This window comes from Molossus molossus, unplaced genomic scaffold (assembly GCF_014108415.1).
Source record: "Molossus molossus isolate mMolMol1 unplaced genomic scaffold, mMolMol1.p scaffold_m16_p_8, whole genome shotgun sequence".
In the NCBI taxonomy this organism is placed as follows: domain Eukaryota; kingdom Metazoa; phylum Chordata; class Mammalia; order Chiroptera; family Molossidae; genus Molossus; species Molossus molossus.
In genome coordinates this window covers 50,427,706-50,447,740 of record NW_023425402.1, presented here as the reverse complement: position 1 = coordinate 50,447,740, position 20,035 = coordinate 50,427,706, and the positions used below count along the sequence as shown (strand labels likewise).

The 20,035-nt window shown below is 34.0% G+C and overlaps 1 protein-coding gene across 3 annotated transcripts in view; it reads left to right on the top strand.

Annotated features, from left to right (window-relative positions):
• The window catches only part of LIN28B (lin-28 homolog B), a 106,184-nt gene that overhangs the window by 53,868 nt on the left and 32,281 nt on the right, over positions 1–20,035 (top strand). For all 3 annotated transcript variants that reach the window (XM_036249072.1, XM_036249074.1, XM_036249073.1), the window contains exon 3: positions 1,368–1,552. In XM_036249072.1, the coding sequence (XP_036104965.1) occupies positions 1,368–1,552 (185 nt within the window). The remainder of the gene's footprint in view (positions 1–1,367; positions 1,553–20,035) is intronic.

Here is a 20,035-nt window from a genome sequence, read left to right as displayed (position 1 = left end):
CTTGGGAGGGGTAAAGATTTTCTGGTTCATTATTTCCCTAAGTGCACTAGTCATCTGTGCTTATAAAGAAAGTTGTCTGTCATCAGTTATGCTGGGAAATTGCTAGGTTAAACACAGTTAAATAAGATTTTTATTTCGGTGGTGGTGGTGGGGAAGGGAGGGCATCTCAGAAACTTTAATATAACGACTAAGGAGAAACAATATACTGTATAGCTTTTAACAAATTTATTTGACCACAAAATCCTACCTTTATAGAGCCTTGTTTGGAACTACTGTTCCTCAGAACACGTGAGAAAACAAATCCCTTAAATTTACAGATAAATAGTAAAGAGGTAAAATGACTCATTCAAAGCTGCATACTTACTTAAAGAGCTAAATTTGAACTAAAGTTTTCTGTAATATTTCATTTTGCTCCCTTTTGTCCCTAAATTCAGAAAAGTCTTAAACCACAGTCTGTAAAATATACATGGGGAGGGGGGGGCTGAAGAAATAAACTAATGATTTCTAATTATTTCCAGTATATTTTGAACGGGCACATTTACTTTGACAAAAAGAGTAAGAGAGAGCCAGATCATATTTGTAACCAAGGTGACACTTTTGTAATCAGGAAACATTTCTTTCAAGCTATAAAAATCTAACTACTTTCCAATTATAAAAAAACTCACACAATACAATCATGTATTATCCAAAAGCTTCTCCACTTTCCCAAAAAAGGACTGGAAAATGCCTATTTGCGATTTGTTGTCTGTTGTTCCAGACCCCATCTCGACGTAAACATGGAACTTTTAAAGGCTTCTTGACATAGATAGCATTATGGTAAACATAAACTCTTCTTTAACCGTAATTTTAAAAATCAACAATGTTACATGTTTATCTTCCCACATTAATACATATAGATCTTCTTTTCATAGCTCAATAATGTTGCATTCTGTAGCTCTTCTATAATTTAATCAGTTTACCAATGATGGACTTTAGGGTAGTTACAATTTTTTTTTTTACCAGAGAGTGCTGTGGTAAATTTTGATACAGGTCTTTTTTATTTTCTAAACTTTGTGTAAGTATGTCTGTAGGATAGTCATTGAAGTGGAATTCCTGGGTCAAAGAATATTCATATTTACATTTTTGTAAGTATTGCCAACCCGCCTTTTAAAAATGGTGTTAGTTTATTCTGTCACTGCCAGCATTGCAACTGGAAACTTTAGAATGGTATAACCTTCATTAAACTTAAACAAACAAAAAAGACTTTATACTTAATGGATGACAAAGAATACTTTTCTCTGTTAATCTTAAAATGATAGAGATAATTTATAAAGCATTGATAATCATGATTTCTCTTTCTCTCCCCTTCCCTCCTCTGCTCTTTACAGAGCAAATTATTCATGGAAGGATTTAGAAGCCTAAAAGAAGGAGAACCAGTGGAATTCACATTTAAAAAATCTTCCAAAGGCCTTGAATCAATACGGGTAACAGGACCTGGTGGGAGCCCCTGTTTAGGAAGTGAAAGAAGACCCAAAGGGAAGACACTACAAAAAAGAAAACCAAAGGGAGATAGGTAGGTACATCGTTTTAATTTGTTAGTTTGAGTTTATTTTATTTGGGAAATACTTTCAAAAATTTATTTATATTTTTATTATGTTATTAGACTTTATGTAGTCTAGCAAAAATAACATGCTCCCACTATGTAGCTGAATAGAGTTTTTTTCAAATTAAAATGTACTTATTGTTTTTTCTTTTTTTTCTTCTCACCTGAGGACATTTTTGCATTTATCTTCAGATAGAATGGGAAGGAAAGAGGGAAGAAGAGAGAAAGAGAAGCATCGATGTGAAAGAGACATATTGAGTGGTTGCCACGCACACGACCCCAACCAGGGCCAGGGACAAACTGCAACCCCGAGGTACATGCCCTTAGCAGGAATCGAACCTGGGGCTCTCTGGTCTGCAAGCCGATGCTCTAACTGCTGAGCCAAACTGGCCAGGACTGTTTTGTCTATTTTTATTTTATTCAGTCCTCACCCTAGGACATTTTTTTGCATTTATTTTCAGATAGAGCGGGAGGGAGAGGGGGAAGAAGAGAGAGAAACATTGTCTGGTTGCCACCCACACAACCCCAACCGGAGCAGGGACAAACTGCAACTGAGGTACGTGCCCTTAGTGGGAACTGAACCCGGGTCTCTCTGGTCTGTGGGCTGAAGCTCTAACGGCTGAGCCAAACTGGCCAGGGCTATTTTTAATAGATAACTCATACATAGAAAATTCAAATAATATAAAAAGCCTATAAAGAAGTTAGGGAAAAAATCACTTGAAATCCTAGTAGAGGTGGGAATTATAACATATATGCAACTTTTTGAAACTAGCATTTCTTTTTCACTTAACAGTATATCATGGAACATTTCATGTCAGTCATTAGCACCTGCATAGATGCCCCCAGGGTGCATGTTCCAAATTTAATTTAAGCCTGATTATGTTAATGGATACTTAGGCTGTTTCCGGAATTTTGAATTTATCAGTAACACCACAGTGAATCTTTATATGTACATTTTTGGAAAATTGTCTGATTATATCCTCCGGCTTAATATCTCATAGTGAAAAATGTAGAACAAAAATTCTGCACTTTTAAAAGTTTTGGTATGTTTCCAGACTTCTCTCTAGTTATGATTAAGGCCAATATACAACCCCTCCTAAAGTGAGACTGACTGTTCATTGAATAATGTTAACATTTTAATCTGCCCAATTACATTAGTTAAGAGGTGCCACTCATTGTTTTTCTTTGCATCCATTGATTGGTTTAGAGGTTAAATATATTTTAATATGCTAATTTTATTTATAAATTTTTTCTTCTGTGAATTATGTTTGTCTTTCGCTTATTTTCCCTTTGAGATGTTCATTTGCTCTATTGCTTTGAAAGTTCTTTTTCTATTTACAATTTAACCTTTTTTTGAAACAGATAAATATTTTTCAACTTGTAAAATATATCTTGGCTTTAATTATAGTGACCTTTTAAAAATAGTTTTGAACTTTTGAAGTTTTATTTATTTATTTTTATCCTCACCCGAGGACATTTTTCCATTTTTTTGTTCAGACAGAGTGGGAGGGAGAGAGAGGGAGAGAGAGAGAGAGAGAGAAACATCGATGTGAAAGGGACACATCGAGTGGCTGCCACCCGCATGACCAACCAGGGCCGGGGACAAACTGCAACTGAGGTACGTGCCCTCAGCGGGAACCGAACCCGGGTCTCTCTGGACCTCAGGCCGACGCTCTAACCAAACTGGCCAGGGCGAACTTTTGAAGTTTTATAGACAAGTCTGTCACTTATGACTTGATAGCCATCTGGCTTTCTAAACTACCAAGTTAAAAATATACCCACCTAGCCTTTGCCATTTTAGCTTGGTGATTAGAGTGTTCACCTGTAGACCAAAGAGTCATGGGTTTGATTCTGGTCAAGGGCACATACCTCGGTTGCGGTTTGGTCCCGGCCCTGATTGGGGTCATGCAGGAAGCGACTAGTTGATGTGTCCTTCTCACATTGATGTTTCTCTCTCCCTCCCACTCTATCTGAAGATAAATGGAAAAATATCCTCAAGTGAGGATTTAAAATATATATATATATATATATATATATATATGTGTATAAAATCTCCTCTTATACGTTTAACTACCTCTTCTCTGTGTATATAACTTGTTTTTGGAGAGAAGACTATAACAGTGTAGCTTTTCTTTTCTCTTCAAATTACTAAATAGTTATCCCTATGGTATTTATTGCCTCATCCATATTTTCCCTCTGGTTTGAAAAGCCCTCAGTAAGAGAATAAATTCAGCTTTGATCTACATTTTAGGAGCTCATTTTGTATAAAAGAAAGAATCATGAAAAGCTATGTAAGTGAAATGATACACTTACCTGTTAAGGTGATAGTATATACATATAATCAAAGCAAAGTAAAATAAAATCAGACAAAAGAAATAAAAATTTAAAAACTATTTTTCTACGTCTCTTAGATAAAATATTTAACAATATCATTCTGACGCAAAACTATGTGCTGGATTGGAACCATTACGAGGGAGAATAATGGCAGCTGAGCATAGAGAAGTAAGATTGCAGGACATTCCGTTATGAAACTTGAAACTCTTTCTCTTAGACTCAACTCAAATGTCTGCTATGTGAAATCATTGCTATATAATGTCAACCATTGTAAGACTTTGAATTTGGGGGGAAATGGAAAGCCATTGGAAGATGTGAGTTTGAAAAGTAACATGATCTGATTTCCCTCCTTAAAGTATCATTCTGGCAGCTAAGAAACAACTGAAGAAAATAATGCAGGAAAGGGATGGTAGCAATAGAGGTGGTGAGCAAAAATCTTGCTATGTTTTGAAGGTAGAGACAGAAGGACTTCCTAATGGATTAGATGTGGACTGTGAGAAAAGTATTCTGGTGACTTCAAGGTTTGTTTCACCTGATCAACCAGGAAGATGGAGAGACCATTTACCAAGATAGAGAAGACTAGAGATGGAGCAGGAAATTAGAAATATGATTTCAGTCATACTCAATTGAAGATACATAACAGACATCCAAGTGGAGATGTACATTAGGCAGGTAGATGGGTGAGTATGGAGCTCCAGGACTGAAGATAAAAGTTTGGCAGTAGTCAACAAAAGATGACGTCTACAGCTATAAGACAGAGTGAGACCACCATCAGAATGAGAATTCATAGTAAAGGGAAGAACTGAGCCCGGGGGGCATTCCAGCATTTAGGGGTCAGGAAGAGTAAGAGGAATAGCAAAGGTCACTAAGTAAAAGGAGGGAAATAGGAAGATAATCAAGAGAGAGTTTTATTACAGAAGTCAAAGAAAGAAAAATGTGAAGAAGGAAAGAGTATCCGCTATGATAAATGGTAATATGATTAAAGAAGATGACCACCGAGACTTGGTCATCTTTTTAGCAACTGGGGAAGTCGTTAGTGAAGTTGACAAGGTCAGATTCAGAGGACTGGTGGGAGTGGACGGCTAAGTGGGTTGTTTTCAACAGAAAGGAAAGGAGAAGTGGAGACAACCAGCATAGACAATTTTGACAAGTTATCCTATAAATGGAAGAAGAAAAATGAGTCAGTAGGTGAGAGGAAGAAATATAGCATGTTTATGTGTCAGTGGGAGTGGTATAGGAAAGGAGGAAAAATTGAACATGCAAGAGGGTGGAGGACAATTGATAGAGTGATTTCCTTCAATGGGAACAAGGATTGGGATTCAAAGCAAGTGTTTCATTCTTTTGCAAGTGGCTGTCTAGTTTTCCAACACCATTTATTCAGGAGACTGTACTTTCCCCATTGTATAATTGTGGCTCTTTTTTTTTGTAAATTAATTGACCATATGTCTGTGGAGTTATATCTGAGTTCTGTACTGTATTCCACTGATCTATGTGTCTGTTCTATGCCAGTATCATACTGTTTTTATTACTATAGTTTTGTAATACATTTTGAAATCAGATAGCATGATGCCTCCAGCTTTGTTTTTTCTCAAGATTGCTTTGGCTATTCGGGATCTTTTGTGGTTTCATAAAAAATTTAGGATTGTTTATACTATTTCTGTAAAAAATAGCGTTGGAATTTTGATAGGAATTGCATTGAATCTGTAAATCATTTTTGAGGGTATGGACATTTGAACAATATTAATTCTTCCCATCCCTGAGCATGAAAGAGCTTTCCATTTACTTGTGTTTTCTTCAATTTTGTTCATCAGTGTCTTATAGTTTTCAGTGTACAGATTTTTCACCTCACTGGTTAAATTTATTTCTAGGTATTTTATTATTTTTCATGCAATTGTATATGGGATTGTTTTCATAACTTCTCTTTCTGTTGGTGTATAGTAACCAACTGATTTTTGTGTATTGATTTTTGTATCCTGCAACTTCACTGAATTCATTTATTCTGTTTTGGTTGAGTCTTTGGAAGTTTCTATATATAATATCATGCCATCTGCAAACAGACAATTTTACTTCTTTCCAATTTGGATTTTGTTTATTTCTTTTTTCTTGGAATAAAAGTGGTGAGAGCCTTGGCTGGTATGGTTCAGTGGTTAGAGCATTGGCCCGCAGACCAGAGTCATGGGTCCGTTTGCAGTCAAAGGCAAGTCGTACCTCAGTTGCAGTTCAGTCCCCAGCCCTGGTTGGGTTGTATGGGAGGTAACCAATTGATGTGTCTCTTTTGCATTGATCTTTCTCGCTCACTCGCTCTCTCTCTCTCTCCTTCCCCCCTCCCACTCTATATGAAGATAAATGGGAAAAAAATATTCTCGGGTGAGGATTAAAAAAAAACAAATTGGTGAGAGTGGGCATCTTTGTCTTGCTCCTAATCCTAGAGGAAAAGCTGAAAGCTTTTGTATGATTAGAACTGTGGGCTTGTCATAATATGGCTCTTATGTTTGGTACATTCCCTCTATTCCTACTTTATTGAGAGTTCTTATCATAAATGGATGTTAATTGTCAAAAGCTTTTTCTGCATCTGTTGAGATGATTCTATGCTTTTATCCTTCCTTTTGTTAATGTGGTGTGTCCTTTTGATGGATTTGTGGATGTTGAACCATCCTTGTATCCCTGGAATAAATCCCATTTGATTATGATGTATGATCCTTTTATTGTATTGTTGAATTTGGTTTGCTAATATTTTGTTGAGGATTTTACATCTCTGTTCATCAGGGATAACTGGCCTTTAAATTTTTTCTTGTCCTATCCTTGCTGGTTTTGCTATCAGAGTAATGTTGGCCTCATAAAATAAATTTGGAAATGTTGCCTCCTCTACTATTTTTTGGAAGACTTTGAAGATAATTAATATTCTTCAAAGTTTTGGTAGAACTCACCAATGAAGCCATGTGGTGCTGGGCTTTTCTTTGTTGAGAGGGTTTTGATTACTAATTCAATCTTATTAGTATTTGGTATGCTCAGATTTTCTTTCTTTTTTCATGATAGGTTGGTAGGTTGTATGTTTTTAGGAACTTATCCATTTGTTCTAGGCTGTTCAATTTGTTGGTTTATAATTATTTAATAATTGTTATAATTCTTTATATTTCTATTGCATTAGTTGTAATGTCTCCTTTTGTTTCTAATTTTATTTATTCGAGTCCCTTTCTTGGTAAGTCTAGTTAAAAGTTTGTCTATTTTGTTTATCTTATTATAATACCAGTTTTAAGTTTCTTTGATTTTTTTTCTAATATTTTTTTAGCCTATTTCATTTCTTTCCATTCTGATCTTTGTTATTCCCTTCTAGTAACTTTGGGCTTAGTTTGTTTGTAATCTTTTGAAAATGGCTCTTTTTTCACTCTGCATAATGGCTTTGAAATTCATTCAAGTTGTTAGGTATATTAGTAGTTTCTTCCTTTGTATTGCTTAGTAGTATTTCATTAGTGGCTACAGCACTGTTTATCACTTTATCTGTTGAAGGGCATTTGGGTATTTCCAGTTTGGCAATTATAGAGTCACTACAAACATTGGGGTACTTTTTATGTAACATAAGTTTTCATTTATCTCAGAGTAAGATTGATAGATAATATGGTCATAGGTATGTATTTAACTTTATAAGAAACTCCCAACATTTTTTTTTTCTTTATTTTCACCCAAGGACATTTTCCCACTTTTGTTCAGACAGAGTGGGAGAGAGAGAGAGAGAAACATAAACGTGAAAGGGACACATCGAGTGGCTGCCACCCGCACAACCAACCAGCGCCAGGGACAAACTGCAACCGAGGTACATGCCCTTAGTGGGAACTGAACCCGGGTCTCTCTGGACCACAGGCCGACGCTCTAACCACTGAGCCAAACCGGCCAGGCCCCAACATTTTTTCCAGACTGATTATACTGTTTTGAAGTCCCACCAACAATATATGGCAGCATTTGTTATTGACAATATTTTTTATTTTAACTATTCTGGTAGGTAGATATCCCATCATGGGTTGAATTTTCATTTCCCTAATGGCTATTGATATTGAGCTTCCTTTTATGTTTTTATATCATCCTTTTATTCTCTTTGGTGACGTGTCTATTCATAACTTTTGTCCATGTATTAGTGGATTGTTTGTTTTCTTATTATTCCATTTTGAGAGCTCTTTGTATAATTGTAGATAAGTCCTTTATCAGATTTTTGTGAATCTTTTTTCTGAATTTGTGGGTTGTCTTTCCAATCTCTCAAACTTCTCTCACCAAAGAAAAGTTATAAATTTTGATAAAGACATTTATCAATCTTTTATGTTATATATATGTGATGTCTTGTTTAAACAGTCTTTGCTTGACCCTAGATTACAGAGATTTTTTTCCCCCTTGTTTTCTTCTTTTAAATTTATAGTTTTACATTTTACATTGACATCTACAATCCATTTAGAGTATATTTTTGTTTATAAGGTGTGAGATTTAGGTTAAGGTTCATTTTTTTAACATATAAATAATAGGAATTGTTTAAATGTTATCTCTTGAAAGGAATCTCTTTTCTCTTGACATGTTTTTAAATTAGAAAGTTTAATCTAATTTCTGTCATTGTAGGTTAAAAAATTAAATCTTAAAGTTTTTATTATATGCAACTAAAACATAACAAATTCAAACTCTGGTTCCATCACTTAAGAGAACTTACTTTTTCATATATATATATATATATATATATATATAAATAAATTAGAATTGAACAAATTCTAATATACATATATGTTATATATAAATGTTATATTTTTATATATAGTTCAATTCTCGCACTGATATTGAGTCCTAATACATTTATAATAGAAACACATTTTGTGAATATTTATATCTTTGTGGCAAGAAACAAAATAATTTTAAAGATTTTGCCTTAATTTTGAGTAAACTATTTACAAAAGTTAAGTGGGAATATTTTTTTCATTCTTTCTTAAAATTGTGCTAAATTTAGTGTTGTTTCAGTTATCTTGTTTTATTTTAAATCCTCCATATTTAAAATGTTTTATTAAAATTCCAAATAAAATAATTTTAGATTTATTTTTGCTGTTTAGTTTTCTTATGTTCATTATCAAAGAGTAAAGAGATTGAATAACCCCTATAAAGCTCTCTTTAGTGAAGTGAAGGTTGTTGTTAATAAGAAGATTTTGAAATTCTATATTTCTTCTCATAAACTGGCCTATACTTATTATGTTTTTATTCTTTAATAAACCACAATTTATTGTGAGGAAAAGAAGTATTTTTTAACAGAAGAAAATTGTGGGGAAAGAATGATTATTTGTTTGCCACTGTTGATTTTTGATATTTATATGAAATAATTATGTCACCTATAACATATAAATAAATATTTTATATAATAAAATTTTACTTTATATTAACAAACATGTTGTATTTATAAAAAACATGTGTACTAAAACAACTCATTCTGAAATCTTTCTATGTAAGTTAAATTATTTTAATTCTTAAAAATTAAGGAATAAAAATACATCTAATTTAAAAAATCAACTGAAGTACGTACATACATGGTAGATATATATATTGGGTATATACATATAGCTTCATATATTTTAATTGTTTATGGTGTCATTTTTTTCCTTCCTTTGTTACTCTTTTTTTCCCCTTGGGTAGTGGCTATCTTCTTTGTTCTCCTTAACTTTCCACATCTTTTGACCCAACCACACAGTCCAAGAAGTGCTGTTCATAATAATGCAAGTTTCCTTTCAACAGTGTTGACTTGAGATTTTTAAAATAACTTAGAAAATAACACCATTGTTCCACTGCTTTCATTCCATTTCAAGCAATATTTTATTTGCATCTCTGCATTAGCACATGAGCTGAAGTTTTATGTATTTTGTTTAGAAAGAAGGGTAATTGTTATATAGTTCAATATTAGTGCTTTTAGCTTGTCAGTATAGGAAATAACTTTCATTTGATCACAGTGGAAAGTCTTGTTTATTTCTCATTTTTAAGATGTTCCTCATTTAGACTTAAAATTGATTATGAAATTCAGCATTCCTTTTAGTCTAGTATTAAAGTGATATGAGAATGGTACATTATTGATATATTTACTATATGTGGTCAGAAAGACCAAGGTGAACATGAACAGAAACTCATTATATATATTTAATTTATTCTCAGTTCAGAAGAGTTAACTTGCCCTTTTAAAAAGTAAAAGTGAAGATGCAGGGTAGTAAAGCTATTTTTACAGGATAATTTTGTGGTTTCAAATTCTTTTAATTTGCAAGAAGGTTTTGGAAGCTATAAGATATTGTTCTTTATTGAAGGACTGTATATTTTCACTTATTTATTTGGAAATATTTATGGAATGCCCTTATTTACCTCTCAAGTAAGCTCGAAACTTGTGGTGACCTTCCCCCCCCCCCCCCCACCTCTACAGCAGTATAACCTTCACTCATTATCTCTGTGGGATAATTAGAAGTCTTTCAGATTGTTTATGGTTAGGAATTTTAGTTATGTGTATATATACATATTTAAAATCTACATAGAATTCCTTAAACGTAATAAATCTATGCTTAGGTTTATGATACGACTGCAATAAGGATATGTTTTACATTAAAAAGTCTTCATTTATTTTCTTTTCATATTTATTATATGCCAGAACCTGCCCCCAAAAGAAAAAGAAAAATGCTCTTTAAGTGGTAGAGATCTTTGAAAATGTAAATCAACAAATTCCAATAAATAACTGTTTCACCCTGATACTTGTGTGATTAGATTTAGGAATTTGCTGTTTAGTAGGTTCCTATTGTGGAAGAGAAATCTCTCAGGCATGAATTGATAGTCCAGATCCTTTGAGGTCTGTCTATTCTGACCTATGACCCCTATTCTTACAAGGTCAACATCTGAGGGCAGGAGATTAAGGCAGTTTAAAGACCGGAATGGTAAATGGAATGGAAAAATTAGCCAGCACATTTTGGGTGCAAAACATCAAAGTCATCAAATAGTTTGCTTATTTTAAAACCTAGCTTATGGGTGTAACAAGCTAATTTTACTGTGTTTGTTAGAATCAGAAAATTTAGTAATCATAATTCACTTCAAGAATCTATTTATATAATAATAAATTTTAACTGTATACTATGAATTAAGTTTATAAAGTTCAACTTTAAAACACCAGGAAATGCAAAAATAATTTGTCAGTGTCGATACATTTTAGTCTTGTGTCCAGTTTGGATACTTAATTTAAATTTAAATTAGGTAAACATTTACTTTAGCTTTTACTATGAAACATTTTAATTTATCAACAATGTTTAATACAATATATACACCTATATCAACTGATAATTTCAGATGACTCAGGATTTAGTTGTAATTTCTATACTCTTGACTCTTAAGAAAAATCTATTTTTAAAAGAGGTAGAGCATAAAAGAAAGTAAACTGATCGGACAGGGACAGTATTTTCTTTTTTCTCCTTTGTCTTTCTGAGACTTTGTTCTTTTAATTTTTCCTCTTTCCCTCTTAAAATGTTCCTTATGCCTTTAATTACATACTTTTCATTGTAATTTTACAATATAGACCAATAGGTATCCCTTCTTAGTTCCTTGTAAGCGCTTCCTCAGAACTCTTTATTTTACATTTGTCTGTATCCTGGACAGCTGTAAATTTGCATCTTCTGCTTCCTACTAATGACTGGCAAGGGCTGGAGTTGAATAACTGAACTGTTGCATCCAAGTTTCCATTTATCCATACAGTGACTAAGGAAATCAGTAAAATCAATAGATTACCCAAGTCTCCTTAATTCTTCTGCATATTTTTATTCTACCTCAAATTTACCTTATTATAGACTTAATTTTAGGGTGGTTTTCCAAATCCTTTCTTCTTGTGATTATTTGGCCAAAGATCTCTTAATGAGGCAATTATAGTTGTTTCCTTCATTCACATTATCCTAGCAGATGCTCTCCCTGCTGTGACCTCTGTTCAGACCAGGCAGACAATGTGCCATTCTCATCACCCTCTGCAAGACACTGTGTGGGGCTGGGCTTCATTTGGCGCTGCATAGGTCTCCAAGGTGCCTGATGGGAATGGTAGAAGCCAAGTGGCAAATAATCACAATCTTAGGTTGATTTTTCTGATTGCTGTTTTATTCTAAGCATAATAAATAGTAAAATAACGCCTGCAGAAAAAAATAATGTTTCAGAAAAAAACTCTAATAATATTTCAAGTAGAAATTGTGTGTTTAACTTTACATATCTTTCTTCCTTTACCCTCTGGTCTTCATGAAAATGAGATCAAATATTTATTGAATGGTTTCCATTACAAGGGATTATGAGAACTGGGTAATACTAGAAATTTTAAGTTGCTTTCAAAAAAGGAAATTAATATATCCTTTAATATTAAGTATAAATATATATATATATATATATACTTTTTTTTAATGAACCTCTGGCTTTGTTTAGAGTATCACTTTAAACTCTAAAAACAAATTCACATGTTTATATCCACTGTGATATTTAATCTGTTCCTGTGTGAATAGAATAAGGGCTAATCAAAATGAAGAATAATCAACAGAAAAATTTCCATATTTACACTGCTAAAATATGAGTCCTATGCCTCAAGCCCAAGGAATAATCCGGGGAATTACAAAGTTGTTAGTGGCCTCCTGCTAGCCTTTGTTTTTTTTAATCCTTACCCGAGGATTTTTTTTCCATTTTTGTTCAGATAGAGTGGGAGGGAGAGAGAGAAACATCGACGTGAAACGGACACATCGAGTGGCTGCCTCCTGCAGGACCCCAACTAAGGCCAGGGTGCAATCTCAACCAAGATACCTGCCCATGGCCGGAATCGAGCCCCCGATTCATTAGTCCGCGGGCCGATGTTCTAATCACTGACCCAAACCGGCCAGCTAGCAATTTTTTATTTCTCTATTAATTAAGAAGTACAAGTCAATTCTGTTCTGATGAATCTGAAGAGTCTGTGTAGAAGTTCTTGTAAATTTACACTGGAATTTTAATTTTTCAAAATTTGGTTAAAATAGCCAGATTAAGAGTTAGGGCTTCAACTATTCTCATATTATAAAAATATTTTTCTGTTAGTTGGTGTAAATAGGATTGCCTTATTTATAAATTATAGTATCTGTAATAATATATAAATTACAATCACTTATCAGTAAGAAGTAGTAATTTAGTAAAAGCAGGCCTCATATTTGTAAAATCAGATTCATAATTAATGTTTCCCTATAAAGTAATATATATATTTTTTAAATATGTTTTTATTGATTTTTTTAGACGGAGAGGAAGGGAGATAGAAACATTGATGTGTGAGAGAAACATTGATCGGCTGCCTCCTGCATGCCCCCTACTGGGGATCGAGCCACAACCTGGGCATGTGCCCTGACCAGGCATTCAGCCCGGACCTCTCAGTCCATGGGACGACCCTCAATCCACTGAGCCACACTAGCGGGGCTCTAAAGAGGTATTTTTAACATATGCATTTTTACATAATGAAGGGCTGTTTTTAAAGTGTAGGTTCTTTGGATATAATCACACAAGAGATTTTAAATTTAGAAAATGTTTTGTAAAGGGAAAAATGGTCTTGTGTTCCTCTTTGAAGAAAATCTAGAACAAATCAAGCAAGAATTCAGGGATTTTGGTCTCTAAAAGTTTGCTTTAAGTTTTGTCTTGTCTGTTGCAGATCATTTTAAATACAGGGACTAATAAGTCAAGTGTTACCCTTCTTTTTGGGAGGGAGAGTTATTTGTCAACTCAGTGGCCATAGAAAACGTTCAGAATCTCTAAAAATTCTAAAAATATACTTAAGCCCTTCCATGAAGGCTAAAAATATTAATTACACCTTTTATAATTTTTTTTAATCCTCACGCAAGGACATTTTTTTGCATTTATCTTCAGATAGAGCGGGAGGGAGAGAGGGGGCCAGAGAGAGAAACATTGATGTGGGAGCGGCACATAGACTGGCTGCCACCTGCACAACCCCAACCAGGGCCAGGGACAAACTGCAGCTGAGGTACGTGCCCTTAGTGGGAACCAAACCCAGGACTCTCTGGTCCACAGGCCAATGCTCTAACCGCTGAGCCAAACTGGCCAGGGCTATAATTATTTTTAAATCAGTTTTCCAGGAATCTTATACTAAGATCAATTGGATTCCATAGCTGTCCCCATTAATTGGGAAATCAGGATAAGACCACCGACAGCTTAATTGCCTTGTGCTAAATTTAGACCAGGGTTCTTCATACCTAGCCATTTCACATGGTTACAAATAAAACCTAGCCTGCCTCTCACTAGGCATTCTAAACAAATAAAAGCTTTGGGTGGGGGTTGGATTACAAATTTTTCATAGGATGGTTGTGTGGAACTGCTAAGTCAGTTCCTGCTTTCACCTACTTTTCTGACTCTAGACTCTCTTCTCTGATATAAGCATTAGTCCCCTCAGTTTTAGTAGCCCATTGAGCGTACCCTCTTGAGTTTATTATTGATAATGCTGGAGGTATTACCAAAGCAGTAAGAGAAGAAAACAAAATAAAACTTCTAAGGATTGGAAAAAAAGAAATTAAATGCTTTGTTATCCATAGCAGTATGTTTTTATATCATGATTATCCACATGTAAATTATTAGAATAATTGAAATAAATAAAATAATTTAATAAGTTTGCTAGTTGTAAGTTTAATACAGAGAAAATGAACTAAGAACAACTAATAATCAGAAATGTAAGGAACTCAAAATTAAAAACTGTAATTTCAAAAAAGGGTTTATTTTACAGCTGGAACATAAGTCATAATATACTGTACCTAGGATTAAACCTGATAAACTATGAAAAAGTTCTAGGGAGAAAATGTTAAACTTATACTGAGAGCTATAAAAGCAGGCCTGAATAATTGGACAAAGGTATTTTGTCAATGAATGGCAAGACTCAATATTTTAAAGATGGTAATTCCCAATTAATTTATCTACAAATTCATTGTAGTTTCATTTCAGAATTCTCATAAGGTTAATTCTGAAATTGATTTGGAAGTTCATAGAGCCAATAATAATCACACAATTTTGTAGATGAAAACCAAAGTGTAGGGCCTCTTATGGCCAGATATCAATGTTTATTATACAACTACGTAAGTATATGTAATAAGGTGAGGTGATGCCCCAGTAAAAGATAAATATTTCATTGGAAAAGAGAATATATATAAATCTTGATACATGGCAGAGGTGGCAATTCAGTGATTGGAAAAATAACAGAAAGATTATAAATGATCCTGGGAATATGTCTATCCTTAGAGAAAAAGTAAAAATGGAATCTCTACCTCATACCATATTTAAAGACCTAAAAGTAAAGGAAAATTTTATAACTCTATAAGAAGGAAATATAGGAGAACATCATTGTGACCTTAGGACTGTGAAATATTTTTTTTCCTTTATTGATTTTTAGAGAGGAAGGGAGAGGGAGAGAGAGATAGAAACACCGATGAGAGAGAACATCGATTGGCTACTTCCTGCATGCCCCCCACTGGGGATCGGCCCACAACCTGGGCATGTGCCCTGACCCGGAATCGAACTTGTGACCTCTTGGTGCGTGGGTCGACGCTCAACCACTGAACCACATCAGCCGGGCCTGTGAAATATTTTTTAAGAAGACACAAAAAGTTCAACCCTAAAGGATATGATTAAATTGACTACTTTAGCTTTTTAAACTTCAGTCAGGAAGATAAAGTAACCCTAAGTATTATGGGTATTGGGTATTTAGATCTTTTTTTTTTTGTTTTTATCCTCACCCGAGGATATTTTTCCATTTTTTGTACAGAGTGGGAGGGAGAGAGAGAGAGAAACATCGACGGGAAGGGACACATCGAGTAGCTGCCACCCGCACGACCAACCAGGGCCGGGGACAAACTGCAACCAAAGTACGTGCCCTTAGCGGGAACCGAACCCGGGTCTCTCCGGACCGCAGGCCGACGCTCTAACCGCTGAGCCAAACTGGCCAGGGCGGGTATTTAGATCTTATACAAATTGTGGAGTTGCTGGGGAAGGGAAGAGTCAGTAGATTAGAGAAGTAGTCACTAACCAGTCTTCAGAAGTTCTGGACTAGATAGACAAGTTGAATAAAGCTGCTGACAGGAAACATCTTGTCTTCTGATTTAATCAAAATGGCTTTAATATTTCAAATTTAATCTGTTTGCTATTGTTTTTCAATCTATAGTCATGTTTAATTCCTTCCTTTTTCCCTTTTGCTGTTTTATTGTGGATGGCTGCTGGATTCTACCAAAAGTCTTTTCAGCCCTGGCCAATTTGGCCCAGCGGTTAGAGCGTTGGCCCGCGGACCAGAGAGGCCCGGGTTCGGTTCTCCCTAAGGGCATGTACCTTGGTTGCAGTTTGTCCCTGGCCCCAGTTGGGGTCATGAGGGTGGCAGCCACTCGATGTGTCTCTCTCACATCAATGTTTCTCTCTCTTTCTCCCCTCCTCTCTCCCTCCTGCTCTATCTGAAGATAAATGCAAAAATGTCCTTGGGTGAGGATTTTAAAAAAAGTCTTTTCATCATCTATTAAAATAATTATGTACTTTTCTACTTCAGTTTATTGATAAAATGAAGTATAGCTACAGATTTTCTGAGGTCGAACTATTCTTACATTTATGGGAAAAAAAACATTCTTAGACATTTTCATGATATATTTAATGTATTCCGTTTCATATTTATTGGTCATATATGAACTTGGACATCTTATGTTTTATTCATCATGTTTTATTATTAAGGTTATTCTAGCTTCATATATTAGGGAGTTTTTTGTCTTTGTGTTGTACAATAATGTAAAGTAGATAAGAATTAAAGTAGTGGTCTCCCAAGTGGACCGTCTACAATCCAGGGGATAGACAATAGATTCCTTTTCCTTATACATGGGGGAAAAAGTCACAGCCCTGGCCCACGTGGCTCAGTTGGTTGGAGCATCATCCTATATACCAAAAGGTAGTGAAGTTGATTTCCATTCAGGGTACATACCCAGTCGATCCCCAGTCGGGGTATATGCAGGAGGAACCAGATCTATATTTTTCTCTCCTCTTCCCCCTCTCCTCACTTCCTCTCTAAAAACCAATAAAATAAAATAAAAATAAAGGGGAAAAATCACTATTTTATATATTGATAAGTGTGCATGATCAAAATATGCCCACAGCCTTAAAAGGTAATTAGAACTAAGTTACAGAACATCTAAGCCCTTTCTTTGCCTTTTATAGTTTAAGTGTGGGGGGGGGGGAGGGGAGGGTGTAGTAAAGGGTAAAGGGGGCCAAATATATATTTTTTAATGTTAAAAATGTACATTTCCAGAGCACTCTGTAATCTATGAGTTGGAGGTGTTTCTTTGTTTTTGTTTTTGTCTTGTTTTGTTTAGCTTACATTTAAGTCAAATTCAGTATATTTTGCTGGGATATTTAATTCCTTTACATTTTCTAATTTGTAGCAATAAGATTTTCTTATTTGTTTAGTTTCTTTCATATATACAATTAAATTTTAATAATCCCTAGTATTTTACATCTTTATTTTTCCTCTTTCTATTTAGGCTTCTCATGGATTTACCTTTTCAAATAATTAGTTTTAATGTACATTTTCTGGTGTTTTTGTGGATTACTGCTTCTTTACTTTGAGATTTTACCTGTATCAACTCTTCTACTTTTGTTAGTTTTTTCAATTTCTTAAATTGAATACTTTACTAATTGTCAATCTTTATTTTTTATAAGTAATAAGGATTTCAGATTTATAAATAATAAGGATTTATAAATAATAAGGATTTTATAGATATTCTTTTAAGAAAGTCTTAACTATATTGAATAGGTTTTGGTATGAAGTTCTAATTATTTTTATCATTTCTTATAATTAAAATTTTTAATTTTCCATTTGCTTCAAGGGTTGTTTTTCACCTGATTAGAGATATAGTGGTCATTAATCTTTCAGGTGTAAGTAATATGAATCCATTTAAAATGGCTTAAGGCTGATTATTCCCAAGCATAGTCACTAAACCAACGTCAGCATCACTTGGGATGTTTTTAGAAACAAAAATTCTCAGGCTTCATCCAGACTTATCCCAGGGTATGGATTCCAACAGTCTATTGTTTGGTTTAGTTTTTTCTTTTAGCAAACTCTCCAGATAATTTTGATGTACCCTGAAGTCAAGAACCACTGGCATAAGAAGGAAAAATGAAATGTATTGACACATAATTTATAACTCCAAAAATTAGAACAGTTTCACATACATCTGGATTTGAGTGCTCTATTCAAACACCAAGAAGGCTAGAATTGCCAGCAATTCTAACAAAAGTCTAGGGTTAATTTTATTGATCTAACCTATAAATGGAACACTGATTCCATGGACTTGAGTGGTTTTCCCACCCCTTGAGCTGAGGAGTGAGGTGAGCCTCATCCAAACCACAAGGATTAAAAGTAGGGGAAGGAGCACTCTCCCAAAAGAAAATCAAGATGCTAGTATGAAAAGAGACGCTGGATGAAGTTAGGAAAAAACAACTGATGTCCATAAAACAGTGTTATTCAAAGTAGCCAGTCTGCAAACTGTTTGTTTCCGTTTTCCAACAACACAAGGAGTTTGTGAGATAACATAAATCAACACCCTACTTCCTTTGTTGGGAGAGTCTGGTTACAAAACAATGTCACCTCTTTTAAATATTAATTTCTTAGTGTATTTAGAAGTTTTCTTTTGATATTTGTTTACATGGTGTTTTTTTTACTTATTTCCTCTTCTCCCTCTGAAACTCCTGTTAGTGCTCCTAAATTGGTCTTTGAAGTTTCATACCTTTTCTCTCAGCATTTCCAAGGCCCTGTCTTGCTTTTTGTTGTAAGATTGTTGTTCTTGAATTTACAGAATATTGAGTGCTTAGGTGTAACTGTCTCTTCTGTTTCTTTTTTTCTATTCAGTTTTAGAATTTGAAATTGTGTTTTTAGTTTCAGAAAGCCTTTTTTTCCCTATTCTAAATGAAATCGTTTGTTAAAGTATAATTCTCTTAAGAAAATTTAAGTAGGAGCCACATTTTCTAGAAGTTCATCTTTCTTCCTTAGGTTACATTGTCCCTGTGAGTTACTAGTTTTGTTCTTGTTGTTTTTTATCTCCAATTGTGGTTTTTCTTCCTTTAACAAGAGCTGGCTTTTAGCATTTCTTGTGCAGACGCAAATCTCTGAGCTCTGGAAGGTATAGTTTCTGCCCTTTTGCGCTAGCAGTAAACAAACTATTAAACCATGACCCTTCTGCTAGGGAAGATAGGAGGATGGAGGATGTATGGCTAGGGAAGAATCTTTATCTTTTTCTGCTCACTGAAGAATATATTCCATTTACCGAAGGGCAAAGAAAAAGAAAACATTTAGGAATAAAGCTTAATAGATAGGAACCTAAATGGATGAAATGAAAGCTAAACATTTTTAGTATAAAAGAAAAGTTTGGTAAATCTAAGCACATGTACAAGGTCTGTGGTTTTTTTTTTCTTTTTCCTAAATATGGTTGATTTTGTATAATTTTACTAACTTCGATTTATTTTTAATAAATTTTCAGTGCATCTATGGTTTTTTAAGTTATAAAATATTTTCACCTACAAATAATAATTTTGCTTCAACCATGATAATTTTTAATGTATCCAATTTCATTGTTCTTTTGTTTAGCAAGTTCTTCCATTGTGTTTCTGCCTTTGTTTTTACCCATTTGGTGATCAGATAAATATTGATCTATATTTTTTTCTGGTTTATTTCTCTTAAATCTTAAATTCATCTAAAATTTAATTTGTAACTTTATATAATATGAAGCTTAATTCTGAATTTCCCCATACTCAGCATCTCTTGTTTGAACTCTTTCCATTGATTTGTGAAGCCTCTTTTGTTATAAAATGATTTTTTCTCTATCTTACTTCTAGTATTTATGTTTCAGGGCTCTCTAAATTTTCAGTGTTTGTCTTGCCTTTTCTTCTACCAGTAGTTTTAATTTCTATATATTTGTAATACTTTATAGTACCTAGAAAGATATATTACTTTCCTAAAATATACTTCTAGCTATTTTCATTTTTTTTTTGGATAAACTTTGTCAGATCTTCCTATCAATACCAAGAGACTCCCAGTGGTATTTTGATAGAAATACAAATTTTTTTATTCAT